Source organism: Lineus longissimus, chromosome 3 (assembly GCF_910592395.1).
Source record: "Lineus longissimus chromosome 3, tnLinLong1.2, whole genome shotgun sequence".
Taxonomy (NCBI): Eukaryota; Metazoa; Nemertea; class Pilidiophora; order Heteronemertea; family Lineidae; genus Lineus; species Lineus longissimus.
The window spans coordinates 5,609,186-5,629,331 of NC_088310.1; the positions used below are offsets into that span (position 1 = coordinate 5,609,186).

Here is a 20,146-nt window from a genome sequence, read left to right on the forward strand (position 1 = left end):
CACTGACGTTGATTTGAATTATTCTTTGTATGTTTATGCCTTCGCATATACATTGGTTCATAATCTAAACTCTAAATTTGGACGTACAGGAGGAAATAATAAGCTTTTTCAATATTTTTCGGAATGGATGTTGCCATGTTTTAATAACAGTCGCTTCTATCACTAATGTTTGGTTAAATGTTCGTTTATGAGCCATTTATGGCACCATAAATAAAGCTATTGTATTCTTCATTTAAAATATATATTCAGTTCATGTAACAGCCTTTAATACATCTCGAAATGACTGAAATAGTTAAAATCTTTTGTATGTTATGTGGAACATCAGTCTGGTTCCCATCCACCCAAATTCATAACAAACCCACGTGCAAGTTGTGTGGATGGATGTCCATGTCATCAGATTCCTCTCCTCATTTCTGAATACAAACACTAACAAAAGATGATAGTTGTTCATGCAGGTAGCCTTCACCGAAAGCTGAAAGTAAAAGTGCCATAAGTAGAGAGCAGAAGAAAAAGAAAAAATAAGGTTCAGAGATGGAGAAGTCGGAAGAGTTTTTGTTTAAATGATTAAATGATGTGTTGGTGTACTGTAAGTGTAAACACATGACATGACTGGTCTTAAGACGGTCGACCAAACTTCTTCCAACCGGTCTAATATGAAAAGTCAAGGACTTAGTGCGCCCATGAAATAAATGTCTCCTTTTATTCAGGTGCTGGTTATCATTCTGGGGCCAAGGCAGATGTCTACAAGAAAACCTGTGATGAAGCGTGCCAGAAGGTAAGGGACCTTAGCTGCCGCTTGGAACTTTCAAGACGGTGCACTTGAATAGACGGCAGATTGTGACCATGAGTTACATCATATCACACATGGTGTTCTGTCACCCAATCTTCCTGTCTCCATATCTTCTTGTAAATTAGAAGTTCACGAACTCGGGGCAAAATAAGTTTGTTATTAAGTGATCTACAAAGTCATGCATGGCATCAGCCACTTCATTGACTTGCTTTGTATTAAACTAAATGTTTCTTGCTCTGTGTTTATCTTGCATTCATGTGAACTGTCTTCTTTGCAGGCTGTTAGTTTACTGAGAAATGGAAATTCATCAGTGGAGGCTGTACAGGCTGCCATAACAGTATTGGAGGTGTGTAATTCATTATTTGATATTCATTCAATTTTAGTACAGACTGGGCGCTCTCAATCAAAATTTGCTAGGATGTTGGCCATGAGCTTGTCATTAAGACTGAATGGATTTATGTCTTCAATGTCGTACAAATTGACAGAATTGTGAAATCTATTAGGAAGATAGAAACATTGAAATACATGTTTGGAATTGTTCTAGGATGCAGACTGTACAAATGCCGGTTATGGCTCAAATTTGACACTTGATGGGAAAGTGGAATGTGATGCAAGTATCATGGATGGTACAACCTGTCATTATGGAGCTGTGGGAGCTCTTCCAGGTAATGTGGGACATTCATTAAGTTTATACTGTGCCTGATATTTGAAATGAGAACCTTAGCCTGAACACTGTTTTCCAAAGACAGTTAAATCCCAAGTTTGAAGACATGAATGCATTGTTTCGATGTCATCATTTTGCATGTCTTCTGATGGCAGGGAGGCAATATGATCTGGGAGTTTTGTGTGTCAATATAAAACTTCAAATTCTCCTGCAATATGACAGCACCTCTGTTGCTTGGCCAACACCTGGAAATAGCTTTTCCAGTAACTGTAGATGGAGACAATCTTAAAACTCAGGAAAGTCACTCTTTTTGCCCGGCTTGATAAAAAGTTCTTTGACTAATTTAAATTTTTTTCATTTCTCCTTTCTTTTACCAGCCAACATCAGAAACCCCATAACTGCTGCCTACCGATTACTCCAAGCACAAGTTGGTGGAAAACTCTCCCTTGGTCGAGTCCCTCCATGGTAAGGAATAGACTATGACTGCCCTATTACTGAAATCTCCCTCCTTTCTCAAGCATTGCCCAAAGCAGAAGGTATTTGGAGTATTTGGATATATCCGTATATAGTGAGGTCATAGCTCTGTATCTGCTTCTGTCTAATAATCCACATGTAGCTGACCAAGACATACTTCTGAGCAAATGTGGCTTTTAACAATGTTAGTACATTCTATATAATGACAACAAGGTACTTGTACATACCCCTCTTTTTTCAACCAATGAGGAGATATTTGCCTGTCCATGCCAATTACTCACCAAATTGAGGTAAGACAACCTTTCGTTTTCAGGCAAAGAAACCTAATTAATTAGTACATGTATATTCTTTCAGTACCCTGGTTGGTGATGGTGCTCGCCAGTGGTGTATCAATGAAGACTTTGCTGTCTGTGAGCCTGATTCAATGGTGAGCGGTATGTACATGCTCTTCCTCTTTCCTGATATTGTCCTTAGGGTAGAGATTACCGGTTGCTTATGGTGTTGCAAGGCTTGAGTTAGGCCCGAGCCCTTTGTACGCAGAAAGTAATTTTTGATCTTCATTAATTTTCATTAAGTGGATGATTTGTTCTGAAGTCCAAATGTCAGCAACTGACAAGTGTAATGAATAGATGATTTTAAAGGTAATTTTATTCTCAATCAGCCTGTGCCAGTTAATCCATCCCTGTTTTGATAAGCAATGTCCTTGATTTGCCTGATCATGAGTGGGTCACATATAGCCTTAAAACCTGACCTTGACATGCTTCCTCTCTATTCAAGAATCTTCCCATAGAGCTTATGTCAAGCACCGGAGAAAACTATTGCTACACACCTCTAAAATGTCTAATAGTGCTGCCACGGAAAGAAAGATCAGGAAACCGGAAAACCTTTGCTGCTTGGTGAGTAAGCATACACATTTTAGGCATGGATGTTTGCCTCCAGTCGGCAGCCGAGTCAAGTGCTTTAAGTCCTTTTTCATAGTCAGAAGGGCCAAGAAAGTCGACGGGAAAAAAATTATTCGCTCAAAGCTCGACACTTGATTAATGGTGACCCCTGATCAAGAGGGGTCAAGGGTTTGCATTGACAGCTGCATGAGTCCGGCCTTGTTATGTTGGCAAGATGTGGTTTTTCAGGATGATTCTGACGATGAGAGTGATATCCAAGATACAGTCGGTGCTGTTTGTGTTGACGTGAATGGTAACATTGCTGCTGGCGTGTCCAGTGGTGGCATAATGCTGAAGCACCCGGGGAGGATCGGACAGGTAAGCCAGGTTGTACCCCTTGTATTGAAGCAAGTGAACATCTGTAGTGTTGAGCCAATGGATAAATTCATTGCTTTTGATTTTTCATTACAAAACAGTTTAGTTAGTGAATTTTGTTGATAAACTCTAGATTGTCTGTTGTAAGTTTTTTTCCAATCATGTATAAACATCTTAACAATTTTAATTCAATTTGTTGCGCTAATTAGAATAAAATGCCAAGTTAAGGAATGAGTGGAGTTTTGTCCCTTTTCAGGCTGCGATGTATGGCTGTGGATGTTGGGCTCTGAAAAGGAACGAAACGTTGCCGGCTGTTGGCGTCAGCACCTCTGGTAAGTTTAAGATTCTGTTACAGCTTGAATAGCACTGATGATAATTGGAGTGTACCTGTAGAGTATGCTATATTGTAATAACATCCACTACTCCTCTAGTACTTAAAAAGTCCTATCTTTTCACAGTATATTTCATCGAAAGTGATAGTGTGTAACACTTGTATTGCTGACTGTTTGTATTGGCTATCACCCAACTTGGTAGAACTGCTTTCTATTCATCCTCCCACTCTATTTTACGGTAACGCTGATACTACCGTAATGTATCTTTTCCAGGTTGTGGAGAGCACTTAATTAAGACCATGTTCGCCAAGGAGTGTGGGGAGGCCATGAGGTTTGCTGCCAGTGCCAGCTTTGGTGTCAGTCATGCCTTCAAAGAGAAATTCATTGGTAAGGTTTCTCATAGGATTTACGATCTGGTGTATATGAGCATAGACCTCCGTAGCCATTTAGTGCCTTTAAGCCTTGGCATGAAATCTGGGTCATTGATTGACCATGTATTCAGCAACCTTAAATAGGCCTTTTATTTTTTAACAGGTGTTGGCGTACCCCAAATATGATGAGTGGTGGTGGTTGTGGAGGGGGACATTGGGGGACATCGTTGAATTAATTCAGTTCTGCTTCTCTTTCATCAGGTTCGGAGTTCCTGGCTGGGGTGGAGGCTCAGCTTGGTGGGGTTGTTGCTGCACAGTGTGATGAAGATGAGGGCGAAATGATGGTTGAGGTCGTCTGGGCGCATACCACTGAAACAATGTGTGTTGGATTCATGAGAGTTGATGAGGACAAACCAGTGGTACGTATTTGAATACATTGAAAGATGCTTGATACCAAATTACAAAGAGAGCTGATTGAAATCAAATTACAAAGAAAGATGTTTGTTACGAAATTACGAAGAATGAGAAGGCAAGAACCTTTAGATTGTGATTGGAAACACCTTTCGAGCGAGATACTTAAAAACTTTGATTGGTTCTTACAGAGTATTTTATCAAGGCAGGAGAAAGACAAGGCATCTTTTATGATGGAAGGGCGTTCATTTCGATGGCAGGCAGCTACATCCTGACAAAGCCCATACTTCTCTAGTTACCAATTGAATCTCGGGGACAGTGTCACAGTGCTCCCTGCTGTGACAACAAGAAGGAAGCTGAGGTAAATATTAAAGAGGTCATCCATAATTATCCATATTTTCAAAAGAGTACAAAACATACTCTTTTTGGTAGTGTGAAATGCCCCCAAAAGTCACAAAAAGTTGTGATGCACTTGAGTGAATCTTAAATTCATGAACCAGGATTGGTCCGTTGTTAAATTGTGCGTTTGCCGCTGCATTTCACCTCTAATCATCTCATCAGGTAATTTGCCACCTAGGATTTGCCATAAGTGAATTCAGATCATTCCACTTAATCCTGTCTCTCTGTCATTTCAGGAGCTGATACACCAGCCATCAAAGAAATTGGAAGATTCTGCAATGCTCACAGCCCAAAGGCCACGTTGGGATAACATTCAAGAAAGAGGAAGTATTATGTACTGGTAGTTTCATTTCCTGTACAGTATTATGATTAATAAATGATGTGATTGATCTGTTGTGTTTCTCACATCTCTTTGACGCGGAAGTTGCTTCAAGAGGCAAGTCCTGAGACACCCATCCAAGCCCTAGAGACGTGACCGTCACTACTGTCAAAAGCTAGTCCTTGGATAAGGTGACAATGCAGTTCACCCAGGTTCCTGACAACATTGCTGGCGCATCCAAGTCGTAAGACATGGATGTTAGCAGGAGCGACACACCCATCCTAGTTCTGACACTCATTACACTTTGTTAGTCCTAATGTGACAATGGGAATGGTGGGACAATGCGAATGCAGCCTGGCTATTTACAAAACTACTGTCCGAGGTACCTTGAGAGACGAGAATATAGCAAGCACCTTAAACTGAAGACGTGGAGATGCAGCATTGATGACCTTGCCAGGTCCGACACGTTCTCAAAGAGACATTTGCCCTGAAGACACTGGCACTACTGTCACCAGCTCGTCCTGAGGACATCGCTGGTACATCTACTCTAGATCAGACATGCCCCAAACTTTCGAATCTTTGTCCTGATACACATTCTCAAGCTAGGGGACATTTGCTGTCAAATTTCAGGGGACTTCATTTCGCATCCAGGTCCTGAAGACTAAGCAAGCTCTATCGCTTTCATTCTCGTCCTGAATAAACTGCTGGTGCCTTCTAATCTGGGGACAACGGGGCATTGTTGGCGTCATCCTTCATGAAGGCTTCTTCAGGGATGTTTGGCACTGCTGTCCACACCTTGACCCTAAAGACACTACGGGTAGATCTTGCCCTGCAATTACATCAGTTCATAAGATTCACTGACGCAGTGCTCTGTCACACTGTCCCTCAAAAGACACGACCACCAGTATGAACCATCTCAGGTAAAAAAGTAAAGTAATCAATTGCTGACATTCGGGTGGCATGAAAAATGCAAAAAGGAATGAATACAATTTAGGACTACGTTTTATTACCTGTTCGCCTACATTATATAATTAATGACTAAGATCGTCTTCTAATGTCTTGGTTCTTATGATATAATTTCTGTTTTGAAAAACCTTAAGTTAAGAGAGACACTCCCCTTGACAGAGTCAACAGTTGGAAGTTAGCTAAAAACCTAAGTGTAACTTGGCCGAGCATGTAATGTCATAATACTCGACTCTTTTTTGATGACAACACCCCTTCTTGACAAGGAAACTGACTCCAACTTCTATCAACCGTCAGCAAGAAAGTCGGGATATCTCCTGACCGATTTACAGTGGTCCCATACGACACCCAGTAACTGAACTCTCAAGTGCCCTCACTAGTCATTTCAACATTCATGGCTATGATTATTTTCTGTTGACCATGATGATTTTCAGCTTAATTAGCATGCGGGCCAACTCTCCTACATCAATGACACCGTCCGCCCCCTTGTTCGTATTGATGCAGAACTTGACCTCCTCATCGGTAATCTCCTTCCCATCCTGCGTTTTCAGGGCCTTCAATCCCGCAGTAGCTTCCTCAGCGTCCAACTTGCCATTTTTGTCCTTATCCATACTCTCAAACATGTCCATGATTTCCTGCCCCCTGAAACGGAGAGATAGAATAACTTTACTAAGACAGCATGATTGGAAAGCGGCCGCCAATAGGCTAAATCGCACAAAGTAACGCCGATTACGTTACCGGTCGCAGCGTTCTTATGAAATGTTTTGCATGTGTCTCGGCGGTGGTTGACAACAGCACAGGACACAGTATACCATAATTATTATCTTGGGTTGTGTTCCTCTTCGCCAAAATTGATTTTCTTCTGTGAATTGCACATATATACCATGCATTTCGAAGTGGGAATAATCATACCATTCATGGCACTATTATCTAGAATGCGATAATTGGATGTTTAATAATCATTGGCGACCACGCAAATTTTTCAATAGAGACAACAAGGTCTTTGATAGTAAGCCACGGAGGCGCAGCTGTAATCCACTACTATATAATGACCCGAGCTTATTTAACGTGTGCGAGGGGAGGACTGACTCGTATTGAGGTTTAAATACACAAAAATCGTTACCTATTGCCAATGGTTGCGTAAAACTGCCTGAATTCCCGCAAGGTCATGACGCCGTTTTTATCGGCGTCAAAGGTCTCGAATATTGCGTCTGCCTGCGCCTCAGTCATGCCGAATCTCTCCACGAACATTTTTATGGCGTTTTCCCTCTTTAATTTTCGGCCAATCCCTGCACCGTACTCAGGATCGTCAAAAATCGCCTGGATTTCTTTCCTGTGAATGAAAATGTGAAGAAAATGTGTGTAATTAGGATTTTAGTTATCAAAAGGGATGCCCTTATACTATTAAAATCTTCCATAAAAATACGCACCCCATAGAGGTTTTTCAGGGAAACGGAAAACCGTAGGATCAGTGACAGTGACTGAAAATGGACCAATAATGTACTATTGCACAAAAGTTTACTCACGGTAACTGCCTTCCAACTGACATCCTCTCGCAGGCTCTTATAAATTCGACGAGAGATCGAGTGACACCTTCCTGAAAATGATCGAATTGGTATAGATGGAATTTTGTCCACAGTTGGGAAATGCCCAAGGACAATATTGTTATCTCTGTAGAATTTAAAGGTTATTGCATGGTTTCTCTGGCTTTGCACCTTGATGTCTTATCGAAAAATGCATACATTCATACATACGACTGGGCGGCGATTCTTGGGGCAATGTTTCCTGTAAGAACCTGGTTCCACTATCGAGTGTGTCTACTAAACCCCTGGGTCTTCAAATCGAGGAAATCGAGGGGGGGGGGGGGCGGGTAAAGAATTTACGTTATGGCCGCTGCCAGTATTTCACATGAAGTTTAGATAGATAAATTTCAAAATGTAATTATCAGATAACACACCTACCCGAGTCAGTATAGAACAAGCCAGCTGCTCCGTCAAAGCTCTCTCAGCAGACTATTTCCAGGCCTTTACAACAAGCTTCTAAATGACATGTCACGGTGTCAAATAATCTAATGGTCTGTGTAATTAGACGAAACATAAAGGATGACTACGCTAAATTTGCGCATTTATCCGGGCTCTTCTCCGTGAAATCGTCGCTATAATTTTGGTTCTATGGACAGGCCTACAAAGGATGCTTTCAAAGTCAACGATTTTGAACATCTTTGAAAGTCTATTTCCAAATGAGCGTGTTTATACGCCGTGTCCTTTGTTTTCACGCTAACGCTGCCTACATGTATGAGCATTTTATCGGGTTGCCTAAGGTCATTACGGAAAAGGATACATGTAAACTATTGAGACGAAACATCGAAAGCTGGCCCCAAGTTTTAAGAAAAGGAGGCGATGAAGCGGTTAACGTAAACAAAGTTACAATCTCACAGCTGAAAAAGTAAAAAGTGAACTGATTCGTTGAAAAGACACATTGGTCTTGCGATTCAACAGATTTCACGTAACGCGGTGGTGTCAAGTTTGGTTAATATTTATTTAGAAGCTTTTCGCCATATTGTCTCTGCTGTTGTATACACAAAAAATCCTGATATTTGCGGGTACATTGTATATAAAGCGCCCCGCAAAAAGAGATTAAATTTTGTCTCAGTGACCTCACTGCGCGATGTGCGGCAAAAATTCTCTCGCCTGCAGGTAAAGCTGGTAATCGTTGGGTTTCACATACGACAGATTGTTGTCGCAGGCACCCAAGGTGACCTGTGGCAACCAGCGATAGATAGGCCTAAATATCAAGGCCCAGCAATGACCAATTTTACCAGCCGACGAGTGATCTTTTTATCATTACCCGGACAACCACTGCCAGAGGAAACTGTTCATTTGTTAAGTTATACATGTATTCTCATTTCTCTTATCCCAAAGCATCGGGGAAACCCTCACAGTCAAATATCGACGAACAAGTCGGTCAAATCACTCATTGCGTGAGGAAGTCTTGCAGTTGCCCTACGAAAGTCTTGAGGTTAGACAAGGTGGTACAAGTCCGCGTACATCCTCTGCTGGCTACCAGATGTTTTCCACATCAAAGGAGCTAGAATTATACCGAAGTTGCATACTTGTACCACTTTACCTTGTTTCTTAAACTGATTGAGGACCAAAGAAAGTTCAAGAAGTTCGATATCAGTTTGTATAAAACTATTAGTTGAAGGACATCTTTAGATGTTTATTTCTTTGGCTTCGGTTTATACATCTTCAGTCTGAATAACATCTGCACAAAGCGTCCTAAGTCGATCATACCATCCTCTCCCGTGTTGGATTTGAGGAAGAAATCGATCTCCCGATCCTCGAAATCTCGTCCGGTAGTCGTCTTCATTTGTTTTAATCCAGCCCGAGCCTCGCTAGCGTCCAGCTTACCGCTACCATCGACATCCATTTCTTCAAACTTTTTCACAATTTCTTGCGCGCTGAAAAGATTCATCAACTCATTCAGGATTGTGAATTCAGGATAACAATTAATATTTAATCTAGAAATATTGATTGGGAGAATCATCATGGCTTTTCAACATGGTGGAAACGGAGAAACCGTGTCATTCATTTCAGCGCTCCCAAACATTAAGGGAGACACCCAGAAAAGGAAAAACACCAAAACGTTACACCGTTACCAGTTGCTGACAATCGTCGCACCGGAAGACCGTCCCCGGCCCGAATTCTGATTTGTCATTGTACTTCGGCAGTGAGCATACAGATCTGAGAGAGGTTTATCAATGCCCCAACTACGATATTGCAACACCCAACTTCAACCATACATATTTCCGTTTTCCTATTAAACGACATCGTTTACGCAAATGCTTATTGAGGGTGAAGTTCTGGAGTCACAGTCTGACAAAAAACCAAGACTTTGCTAAACCTCTCGTTTACCTGTCCCCGACTGTCGTATACAATGCCTCGAATTCCCAAAGGCTCATAATGCCGTTCTTGTCCTGGTCAAATGTCTCAAAGATCTTCTCTCCCTGCTCTTCCGTCAGGCCAAACTCCTCCGACATCATCCTGATCGCTTCGGGCTTCTTCAGACGCGTGGCGATATTGGTCTCCTTGTACTTGTCGAAGATAGCCTGCACTTCTTTCCTGCAAAAGAAATGGATAGGTACCAAATCTGTTCACTAGGTGGCGAAAGGAAATGAATCGGTCGTGTCAGCCATTTTGAACTTCTCTCGACTCAACAACCTCAACCCAGGGGAGCGGCACTCCCTATAATTGTTGTTGAGTTTGTTGGTGATAAGATGGACGCTCCTTGCTGGAATAAAAAATACAGTCTGCCCGAGGACGCAAGGCAACCAGAGCAAACGATCTTCTATTACCTATTACGTAACATCAGAAATTCCTGAATTTCTGTGAAAAAAAGATGAAATAACTGCACTCACGGCACCTTCCTTCCAACAGGCGGCATAGTTTTCGGGTGTATTTTTCTTCTTAGTTACAGAACCAACTACGTGTCCTTCGTTATCAGCAGATCAGTTCTGTATCGGTTCTGAAAAACGAAAGTAAAGACAATGCCATAATTCCCTCGGATTCATTCAGACCTTGAGTCGATGTCGATCAAGCTCCTGGCCCAGTTTATACTCATTCAGCGGGCGCAGTAACATTTGCGTTAAGTCCTAACTCTTCTATGTATTAGTGAAGTTAACTGAAGGAGAAAACGCTCAGTTGAACTAACGTTGGCGTTTGTCTATAACGTGGATTGAGCAAGCGCCCTGCTTGAAGAACGTGGCGATTGGAAAGAACCTCTGTGTCAATTCAGAGCCAAAACGTTGATTGGAAACATCTGATCTGATCTAAGGGAATGGGATGGGCAGTGAGAATGTGTGTGGTAGGTTTTATCTACCGGTATATGATGCTGAGTCATAAAATCACCCACCCACCCTCCAATCTGTGGCTGTTAAGCTGTGGCGAGATTTTGTTATTAGTTGATGCCAGGAGTAGCCTCACCTATACAAAACCCAAACTGGAAGGATTTTTTGGACGGCCTCTTTCTTTTTTGTCCGTATCTCCGACACCGTTAATGACGGGTAAAATACTCGTCACTTTCTAACATGTCTCATGGTCTGAATATACAGTCTTCAGCCCCTAATACAATGATAGCAAGTAGGTATAAAAACCAACTACGGCCTGAGCGGATTTTTGTTATTGGATGATTTCACCACTTTGATCTTGTCCAGCAATAGACTTAATTGGGAATTTTCAAGTCTACCGGCCTAACGGCCTATTTCCCTATATATACCCCGGAATAGTAAGTTGAAGGAGTAAAGCAACCAGCCTGAGCCTTTTTCAGCCCTTCTTGGATGGAATCATCTAAATGGAAAAAAGGTGGGTTTTTTTGTCAAAATATAGACCTGCATCTTTTGAACGTACATTGTATAGGCATCAGAAATGTGCTGTTGGCGTTTCAAAGATTTCCGACACATTCTTTATTTGGCCAGCAATTTTATTTGCATGTCTGAGTTCTGATAGCTCAGCGAATTCCCCCAATATCGCTCGTGGTATATTGATTATACCAATCAAATTCCGTTTCGGGGAACCCAATCTGATTCAGACTGACTCAGAGATAACCCCGAGGAAGACGCAGGATACCTGCGCCAATATACAGTGTAGTATGTACGAATTGTAAAAAAAGACAGAAAGGATTCCATGAAATAGGTACATGAGTAGGCCAATATGCAGGCCTACAATATGTAGGCCTACGCCGTGGGGCATGATGAGAAATAGCCAAGTTCATGTTCCTTGGCGGTAACAAAGCTTCCCCAAAATAACGAAATGCTTTCCCCATCAACTTCATCAGTGATATTTCACAATAAGGTACAATGTAATCTCAATTATGTTTTTTCGAAGTTACGGAAGATGTGTCTTCGGATACCTAATGGCAGACGGCTAAAAGAGTTGACGAAAGTTGACTTCCGGTGTAACGTTGGGTTCCCCGAATCGCTGACTTACATAATCGACTTGTTTCTAAGCATTGCCAAAGAGCTTTTTCGAGAAAGATTACTCTCTCGATGCACTGCTGTAGATTTCAGTATAAGATACCTGCTGCAATTATGATAGCAAACTCTCACGAAGCATAGTCGTTCTTCTCTAGTTTGTTGCTCATGTTTTTTCGCAATTCAGATTGGAAGAAACCAAAGCATTACCTGCCTGCATGCTAATGCGGGTCGCTCAATTATAAGCCAACCTAAAGCAAAGGACGGATATAACTGAACAACGAATTGTAGGACCATTAGCCGAATTGATCAAGGGATAATTTAGAATCGGCAAAGCCATTTTGGCAATCATTGGAAATTAATAGTTTTACACTTAATACAGACAAATGAAGTTTTACCGAGAGGGACATCTTTCTCAACTTTTATCTTTGACGAAAACCCAACTAAAGCCAAGAGTGAAGTGTCTAGGGTGACTAATACCAGGGACTTTCAATGAATTCGGGTGTGGCGGGTCTAGCAGGATGCGGCACCACCTATTCCCCATGTACCAAACACCAACCGTGATGCTCTTGTAACACGGGACCGAGGACAGCGAGTCCTCTACCACAGGACTGCCCACTGCACGAAACCAACAGACAAGAAATTTGGCCAAATGGTGCCACCCCGCAGACCAACTGTGCGGGGAAAGTGGACTCACGGAGAATTGCGGACAACTGATCATGAGTAAATCCGTCGAACATAACTGACTGTCGGAGAAGTTAACGCATAGAAAAAGAAGAAATCCGTGTGTGATAAGTTTTGATCTCTTGCCCTACGTGTAGGTAAGGGGCTGCTGGTGATATGTCATTCACCATCCCGGGGAAGACTACCTAACATAAAAATGAAATGAAAGTTAACTTACGTGTCTTGGTATCGCTACCCTGTGTTCCTGCTATTCCCAGCTGCCTGTCTGATGTTTTGCTTGCCTCTGTACCGTATCCTATGACTGCTTTGGTATTCTGACTCAAGTCACTGGAGCAGACGCAGTTAAGAAGCAGACGAGCAACTTGAGATAGATGATTGTTTGCCTTTCTACCGCCACTATTGCATACCTGGTAGAGCTAGGTAAGAATAAACCTCCCCAGCTAGTAAAATAATATCTCAGCCTAAAAATGAAATATACAGGATATGTGGGAGTCGAAGGGAATAGACTGGAAGACTGTGTATATGATGATTATCGCAGTATAATGATATTTATATATACATCATTATGTACCAGTTGATTCTCTGTGCAAACCACACCCCCGGACCTGCTGCGAAAAATGCTATAAGAGTCACGTACATGTACCAATAGCGCCGATGGTGTCAATTTGCGCTTCTGGCTATCGTTACGATATTATCATCGTGTATGTAGCATGCGTAAACCGTCGGCCTGAATGTATTAAGTGAAATCGTAGTAACATAACATTGTACAAGTCGTATTCGATAATGCACTACGAACCGCAACGCCTCACCTCCGCAGACCAGGACGTCAGCCCGCTTCAATTGGGCAACATTTTATTGCCCTGATCGATCAGTTACGGTGGCTGTAAAAGGCCACGCAAAATCTTTTTTTTAGAATGCCCGAATTTATTTTTTATAACTCGAGCGCTCGACTTATATCTCGAGCGCTCGACATATATCTCGAGCGCTCGAGATATAAGTCGAGGTCACGCAAAATCTTTTTAGAATGCCCGAGTTTATTTTTCATAACTCGAGCGCTCGAGTTATGAAAAATAAACTAAAAAATATTTTGCGTGACCTTTACGTAAGTCGAGCGCTCGAGATATAAGTCGAGCGCTCGAGTTATAAAAAATAAATTCGGGCATTCTAAAAAAAGATTTCGCGTGGCCTTTTACAGCCACCGTAATCAGTGACCCATTCCTATTGTCCCAAATGATCGGTGGTCGACTCAATCAGAACATCTAGGTCATGGGAAGTGGTATCATATTCCTATTCGATATTCAATGGTTCTCAATGAACTAATAAAATCGATAAGCCCTCTGATGATCGTATGACAACTAGTTCTATGAGTTTAACCTCGTTATAACTTGGTACCTGATAACATTAAAGTTATTCCCAAATAGTATTTGACGCTGATTGACAACATCTTCACATACACTATATATAAGGATTCCAAGCCAAAAAAGCAACAAGCCTTTAGGAGAAAGGTTTTTAAGGATATCGCTTTTGCAACAAATCTAACGTGTTTGATGATTCAAACACCGTACTCGAACCAAGCTTTTGTGGGAGAAAGCTTTTTGAGGATCCATCTCCAGCTCTCTGAGGACAAAATGTTCTGAGGATCTAGTGCTGAGGACCTAACATGTATAAAAACACCAAAACAAACTAGAGCAACAAGCTTTAGGGAGAATAGTTTACGAGTATAATGTCTGAGGACTGGATGAGGATTATGATAGTAAGAATTCTGTAGGAGACATGTTTTAAGGATCTTTCCCCCGAGGACAAAAAAGAACTTTTTGGGAGGAAGGCAAAGGCTTTTTAGAAGGATCTTTCTCGAAGGACGAGACTTCAGAGTCGAGTATGGAGGTGGACGAAGCATTAGAAAGCCTTGGGAAGTATGGAGTCTGGCAGCTGTGGCATTATGGCCTGTTTGCCTTGGCCATGATGATTCCAATTTGCCTTCAACTCCTCGGAATCATTTTCATTGGTTAGTATAGGATTCCGCTTAGCGGTTTTTTTCAGCCAAAATCAATGTTTCTACGTCAAATATCTGAAAAACCTTTGAACCGGGCGAAAATAGGGATAAACTTGTCCGTACTGAAATTTTAATGCTTGTTAGGCCGGGTTCACGTATGATTTATGCCGTCACTTAATTAGAGAAGGCTGTAGCTGTCAAGTATTTCCTCAAAGGTGGCACGAGATTATCTTCTTTCGGTAAAGTGTCTTCAATTGAGATTGAAACATCATCAATTGAGATGAAAATGAAAATGGAGTAACGTTGAGTCAGTACAGAGACGTGAATCTGTAAGCTAGCATATGTTGTCTGACCGAAATATTCATCTGATGGTTTTCAGGAGCTGTTCCTCCCCACCACTGTCGAGTTGAAGACAACTCTTCGCTGGTCTATGTCGAGAAGGAGGGGGAGCTAGTCATAGACAGCTGTCACATGTTGGATTATAATGCTACTAACGCTACCGCCGGTCAGAACGCTTCTACCGTGGCTTGTAAAGACGGGTGGGTGTATGATGAGAAGTTTGGAAATACCATTGTCTCTCAGGTAATAATGAAAAGTGACTGATTTTGGCTCAGTCACCGGTTAAATCCATATGGTGTGAATGAAATTGAGTACATCGGGGACAGGTCATTATTCTGTCTCTTAACAGTTGTCAAATAATCGAGCCCATTGATAAACAAAATACTGCACCCTGGTAATGCAGTGACTGACATCAGCAGTACGTCGTTTCTACACGAAATGAACAGCGAATATTCGAACAGCTAATCAGTCAGCCTATCACTGTTGTCTACTTAAGAGAGTCAACTTGTAAGATTAAATTCTCGTGAAGCCTGTCTGATGATGGCCGAATTAGAACTAGATATCATGATATCTGACATTAAGTCAATATATACATGGGACTGAATATGTAAATACACATAGGCTAATTCTGACCCTTCCAAGATTGGTTGTCTAAAATGAGTTCGAAATTACAATCAGCCCCCCCCCCCCCAACAATCTGACTTCTAATCGTAAAATTTGTAAGCTGAGTGAGAGTGCATGTTATTTGGCTCTCAGATACAAGAGAATAGCATTAAAATTTCCACTGAGGACTGATGATAGCTTGAGAAACTCCCACGCCAGACTTTGGCGCCTTTGACGCTCGCTGTTTCGGCTTGGCTAAAAAACCCTGAGAAGATGCTTGAAAAAAGGAACTTATGCCTTCCGAGACTCTGTGATGTTACCAATCACCTAGCCGCGCCATTGGTGACTGTCGCTTCGTGATACTATAGTACCGTTTACCAGCGTACTTTTGCTTAGGAGGAAATGCTAGCTGTCCTTGCATTGGGAGATTGGGATGCTACCCAAGCTGCAAGAATAGACAAATCTTAAATTCTGTTAAGTTTACATTTTAATTTATTTCATTTTCCAATTTATTAATTGCAGTGGGATCTCGTGTGTGGAGACAATTACCTATCAGAATTAAGTCAGACGTTATTTGTTGTTGGTATGCTCACGGGAAATCTTGTCATTTCGCCCCTAGCGGACAAATTCGGCCGAAAACCTGCCCTCCTCCTCTGCCATCTCATGCTGGCCGTCGTCACCTTCATTGGGGCTTTTTCGCCCAATTATTCCACTTTTGCCGTTTGTAGAGTGTTACAAGGCTTTATCGGCACGGTAAGTACAATCTTGTAACATACCTACTAATGTCTCTTAATCATTCGTTGGACATAAAGTCCCCATCCCAATTGCGCGTATACATGTCCTATCTCGCGCAGCTCTGCTGTCGTTGACCTTCCCCATTTGGTCTCTTGGCGATCTCGGTTTATTTTGATCTTCGGTGGAAAGGCATCAAGTACAATCATGTAAATCAATTGTAACACCAGTCTCACGTCATCACCTCAAAGGCCTCCTCCGTCTCCACCCTTGGTCTCCACCCATGTACCCTTCCTCTTACTCATCGTGAATATCATTCGGCCCTACACACTGATTCAAACCCAAATTAGTTTATCATAGCTTATTATATGGTAACAAACTATATACGTAACTAATCGTGCCTTCAGTTGATCAGGCAAATGAAGGGGTTACAGGCGATAGCAAAACAACCTCTAACCCCTTCCTTGTCTGATGAACTATGCAATGTAGTTTGCGAGAAAATTCAACCCAAGGTGAGTGAAGGTCAGAGTCAGTCAGTGTCGAAGTTATGATACCTCTTCCAGGGTATCCTCTCCACCGGTCTTATAGCTGCCTGTGAGCTCTTCCCCACCAACAGGCGAACCTTTGCTGGCATTGTCGTCGAGTTCTTTTGGGCGTTTGCCATGTTTTTCCTCTGCTTTCTGGGATACATGATTCGAGAGTGGCGCCACCTACAGATTGCCATCGCGCTCATTCCTGCACTCAGCTTGTCAGGATTCTGGTAAGATTTAGCACCTTTCACTTTCGTGGCGCTCCATCTCAGATAGATACAATGTACATAGATCGAAAATGGAGTCCAAGTTTTTCGAAGTCAACTTATTTGACTCCAGCACATTGAAAGGCATTATTCGCCCTGATTCCAAACATGTCCTTACGTTTGCCAGATTGTCACTTCTGCTCATACGAAAAAGGTTGCTTGACTTCGGAGCTTTAGTTTTATACCAATTACAGTTGATGTACAGCGATCAACAGTTAGAACTAATAACCCAAAATATGTTGTTAAACTCTTCGCAGGCTGTGTCCCGAATCTATTCCGTGGCTAGTTGCAAACAACAGGGCGAGACAGGCAGAGAAAATACTCCAAAAAGCTGCTAAGATAAATAAATTAGATCTACCTCCGGTCATATTAAAGGCAGCAAAGAACGAGAAAATCATAAATCAATCAGATGATGACGAAAGATCTCCAGATGAGAAGTTGGGGAGCAAACAATTGTGCGATTGTAAGGAATGTATGGGGGAGTATTTCACTCTGGTCACCAACAGAAAACTTAGGAAGAATACTTTGATACTGTTTTCTCTTTGGTAAGTGCATGTAGCTTCGTTATAACTTACGACGATTTCAACCTTTTGAGACATGACCAGCGCCATTAAAATGCCATTTGACTCACTTTCCTCGAGATGAAAGCTTGGACTTTCAATATCAGGCATCGACCAGTCCGAAGTTTCCTGCATGTATCACGCTTCTTCGGCTCAGAAAGCATTTGCCTTTTGGGGCTACAGGGCATCCGATTGGTCATGACTGAGCGGGAGTCCGGAATCTTCACTTGAGGGATGGAGCGAATGAAATTTGGAAGCAGCAATGGAACAGTGATATTTCCTATAAGCGTAGCTCCTCTTAGTTTACAGGTTCATCAAAACTGAAAGCTTAAAAATGTCGTTCTAAAAACAGATACAACATAAAGTAACTTCGATTACAGTAATGGTAATCATGTTCAAACTATATTTTCTTAACACATATGTATCTTTCATCATTGATTTCGAATCTCTTCTTCTTCAAGGTTTGTCAACAGTCTTGTTTACTTCGGTCTTCAGTTTACATCAGTGACACTGACTCCTAATCGTTTCCTCAATTTCTCCCTCAACGCCCTCGTCGAGATTCCGGCAGCCATTTTGAATATCTATTTTCTCCAGAGGTAAGGCCCAGCACGGACTTTTTTGCTGTTAAGTTATTCGTCTTCCGCGCTGACTATGCGATATGTCTGGTGAAACTAAATGTACAAACTACTCTAGACCCCTTATGGATATATTGACTGAGGGCCCATTTACCTACCTTAAAACCATTTCAGAACAGAAGTTTTATTTTAGGTGTAACCACTCCCCGGGAACCAGTATTCTTGAAACACTGTAACTCGTCGTGAAATAACCTGGAAAACTGACAAAAGACAGGGATTTTGGTGTATGTTGCTTACCAATGAAGCAAAAGTAGCTCCTCAATCTTAATAGCAAGTCGGTTGCATAAATGACAATTTTTTGTAGGGTTGGTCGTCGTCTGCCGCTGTGTGTGTTTCACTTCCTTGCGGGTCTCTTCCTGGTCGCCCTGCTGTTCGTGCCCCGGAAGACGCCATCGGGAGACAGTCTGGTCTGGCTCATCGTCACCCTCAACATGCTGGGGAAGCTATTCATCACTGCATCGTTTAATACAATCATCCTTTACACCCCGGAGTTATTCCCGACAAATCTAAGGTAAAATGCACCCAAACAATGACTCATGCACTTTCATCCATTTTGGGATGGGGTCACTTGTTAATCAGGCTCGTTAGTGGTGACGCGAACGCATGAGAGTTAGGATGTATGCTTTCGCCAATCCAACAAGTTCACTGCACTTCTGGTCTTACAAGTTTTGTACATTGTACATTTTTTGAAAAACCGCAATGGTGTTTGATCTTCTTTTTTTCGGATAGCGTCCTATTTTTTTTGTGGTGATGTTAATATCACAGCCAAACGTTCATTTAATAACCCCGGGACGTTAAGTCTCTCTCAGCAGACACGATTCTGAGCACTATAGATACACTGTGAATTATTTCCAATTGGCTTTAGAGTGGATACATGTATATTTTAGTTCTCTCTATTTTTAGGAATACTGGTTTCGGGATAACAAGTTTTGCAAGAGTTGGTGGGATGATTGCTCCATTTTCAACATTAGCGGTAAGTTAACTTAATTTCTCATCAAAACCTCAAAATTTGTGAAGGAATCTATGCCAGCGTATGATGTTAATATTGAATATTTAAAAAAAACTTTTCGGTTATTAACATTACAATCAACTTATATCAACTTGAATCGTCAACAATATAAAAAGAGCCTCCGCTTCAGGCACGATGCCTCGCTTATCTGTCTTAACGTTCCTTCTTTACTTTTAAATCATTTAAATAGTTTTATTTTTCAGGCTCGCACCATCTCGTGGCTTCCCGGTGTGGTATTTGGCGCTCTCTCTGTGGGCGTAGGTTTGCTCTCCCTTTGCCTACCGGAGACGCGCCATCGCGCTTTGCCGCAGACCGCAGAGGAATTGGACCAATGGGATGAGGAGGATTGCTTCTCTTGTTGCCGGAAGCGGAAGGAGAGAGGAGGCAGAGGTGGTGAGGAATCGGGGGCAGGCGATGAACCTGTAACTGATAAGCTGAAACTGAGGAAATTCCCAACACCGAGCAAAGAGGATGAAATAGCATAACGTGGTCTCTGTCATTGGACTAGGAGGTGTTTCAAGCTGAAATTGATGCGCCAGAAGCATGTCGGGAACTCTAGTCGCTCAATCTTTGTCGTAACACTGAGAAAGTAGTAGTGATGCCGATGTTTCAGATTCACGAGTAAAATTAGTTTTGTTGGAGAGAGTCGAAAAGAATAGACTCGACGACTGTGTATTTAATGATGTTATCGCAGTATGATGATATTTATACATCATTATGTACCATTATGTACGAGTCATGTAATAATACAAAGTATATTGCCTTTGAAGTTGTTTCTTTGTGCAAACCACACCCCCGGACCTGCTGCGAAAAATGCTATAAGAGTCACGTACATGTACCAATAGCTT

General features: G+C 41.9%; 4 protein-coding genes across 5 annotated transcripts; 2 read left to right on the forward strand and 2 right to left on the reverse strand.

Moving 5' to 3' along the window:
* The first annotated feature begins 346 nt into the window (after window positions 1–346).
* On the forward strand, window positions 347–5,077 carry LOC135484956 (threonine aspartase 1-like). The gene is made up of 13 exons (XM_064766672.1): window positions 347–455; window positions 708–775; window positions 1,068–1,136; window positions 1,335–1,455; window positions 1,832–1,919; window positions 2,283–2,362; window positions 2,706–2,824; window positions 3,059–3,187; window positions 3,441–3,516; window positions 3,790–3,903; window positions 4,149–4,306; window positions 4,490–4,659; window positions 4,934–5,077. Exons 1-12 carry the CDS (start codon window positions 437–439, stop codon window positions 4,571–4,573), a joined length of 1,125 nt encoding a protein of 374 aa, XP_064622742.1. The 5' UTR covers window positions 347–436; the 3' UTR covers window positions 4,574–4,659; window positions 4,934–5,077.
* Window positions 5,078–6,018: 941 nt separating this feature from the next.
* LOC135485393 (calcium-binding protein 1-like) lies at window positions 6,019–8,000 on the reverse strand. 2 transcript variants are annotated; one of them, XM_064767375.1, is made up of 4 exons: window positions 7,941–8,000; window positions 7,506–7,576; window positions 7,103–7,312; window positions 6,019–6,621 (listed from the first exon to the last, which is right to left on the reverse strand). In XM_064767375.1, exons 2-4 carry the CDS (start codon window positions 7,526–7,528, stop codon window positions 6,384–6,386), a joined length of 471 nt encoding a protein of 156 aa, XP_064623445.1. In that variant the 5' UTR covers window positions 7,529–7,576; window positions 7,941–8,000; the 3' UTR covers window positions 6,019–6,383. The 2 variants fall into 2 exon arrangements, with proteins under 2 accessions (XP_064623445.1, XP_064623446.1); XM_064767376.1 differs by having other exon boundaries at window positions 7,937–7,991.
* Window positions 8,001–8,498: 498 nt separating this feature from the next.
* Window positions 8,499–13,037, reverse strand: LOC135484897 (uncharacterized). The gene is made up of 4 exons (XM_064766597.1): window positions 12,849–13,037; window positions 10,397–10,503; window positions 9,894–10,100; window positions 8,499–9,439 (listed from the first exon to the last, which is right to left on the reverse strand). Exons 2-4 carry the CDS (start codon window positions 10,420–10,422, stop codon window positions 9,199–9,201), a joined length of 474 nt encoding a protein of 157 aa, XP_064622667.1. The 5' UTR covers window positions 10,423–10,503; window positions 12,849–13,037; the 3' UTR covers window positions 8,499–9,198.
* A 995-nt stretch (window positions 13,038–14,032) lies between these two features.
* LOC135485524 (organic cation transporter protein-like) lies at window positions 14,033–20,061 on the forward strand. Its single transcript, XM_064767626.1, has 9 exons — window positions 14,033–14,636; window positions 15,004–15,206; window positions 16,089–16,319; window positions 16,862–17,058; window positions 17,352–17,639; window positions 18,116–18,250; window positions 18,594–18,800; window positions 19,193–19,262; window positions 19,502–20,061. Exons 1-9 carry the CDS (start codon window positions 14,510–14,512, stop codon window positions 19,781–19,783), a joined length of 1,740 nt encoding a protein of 579 aa, XP_064623696.1. The 5' UTR covers window positions 14,033–14,509; the 3' UTR covers window positions 19,784–20,061.
* The last annotated feature ends 85 nt before the right edge of the window (window positions 20,062–20,146 follow it).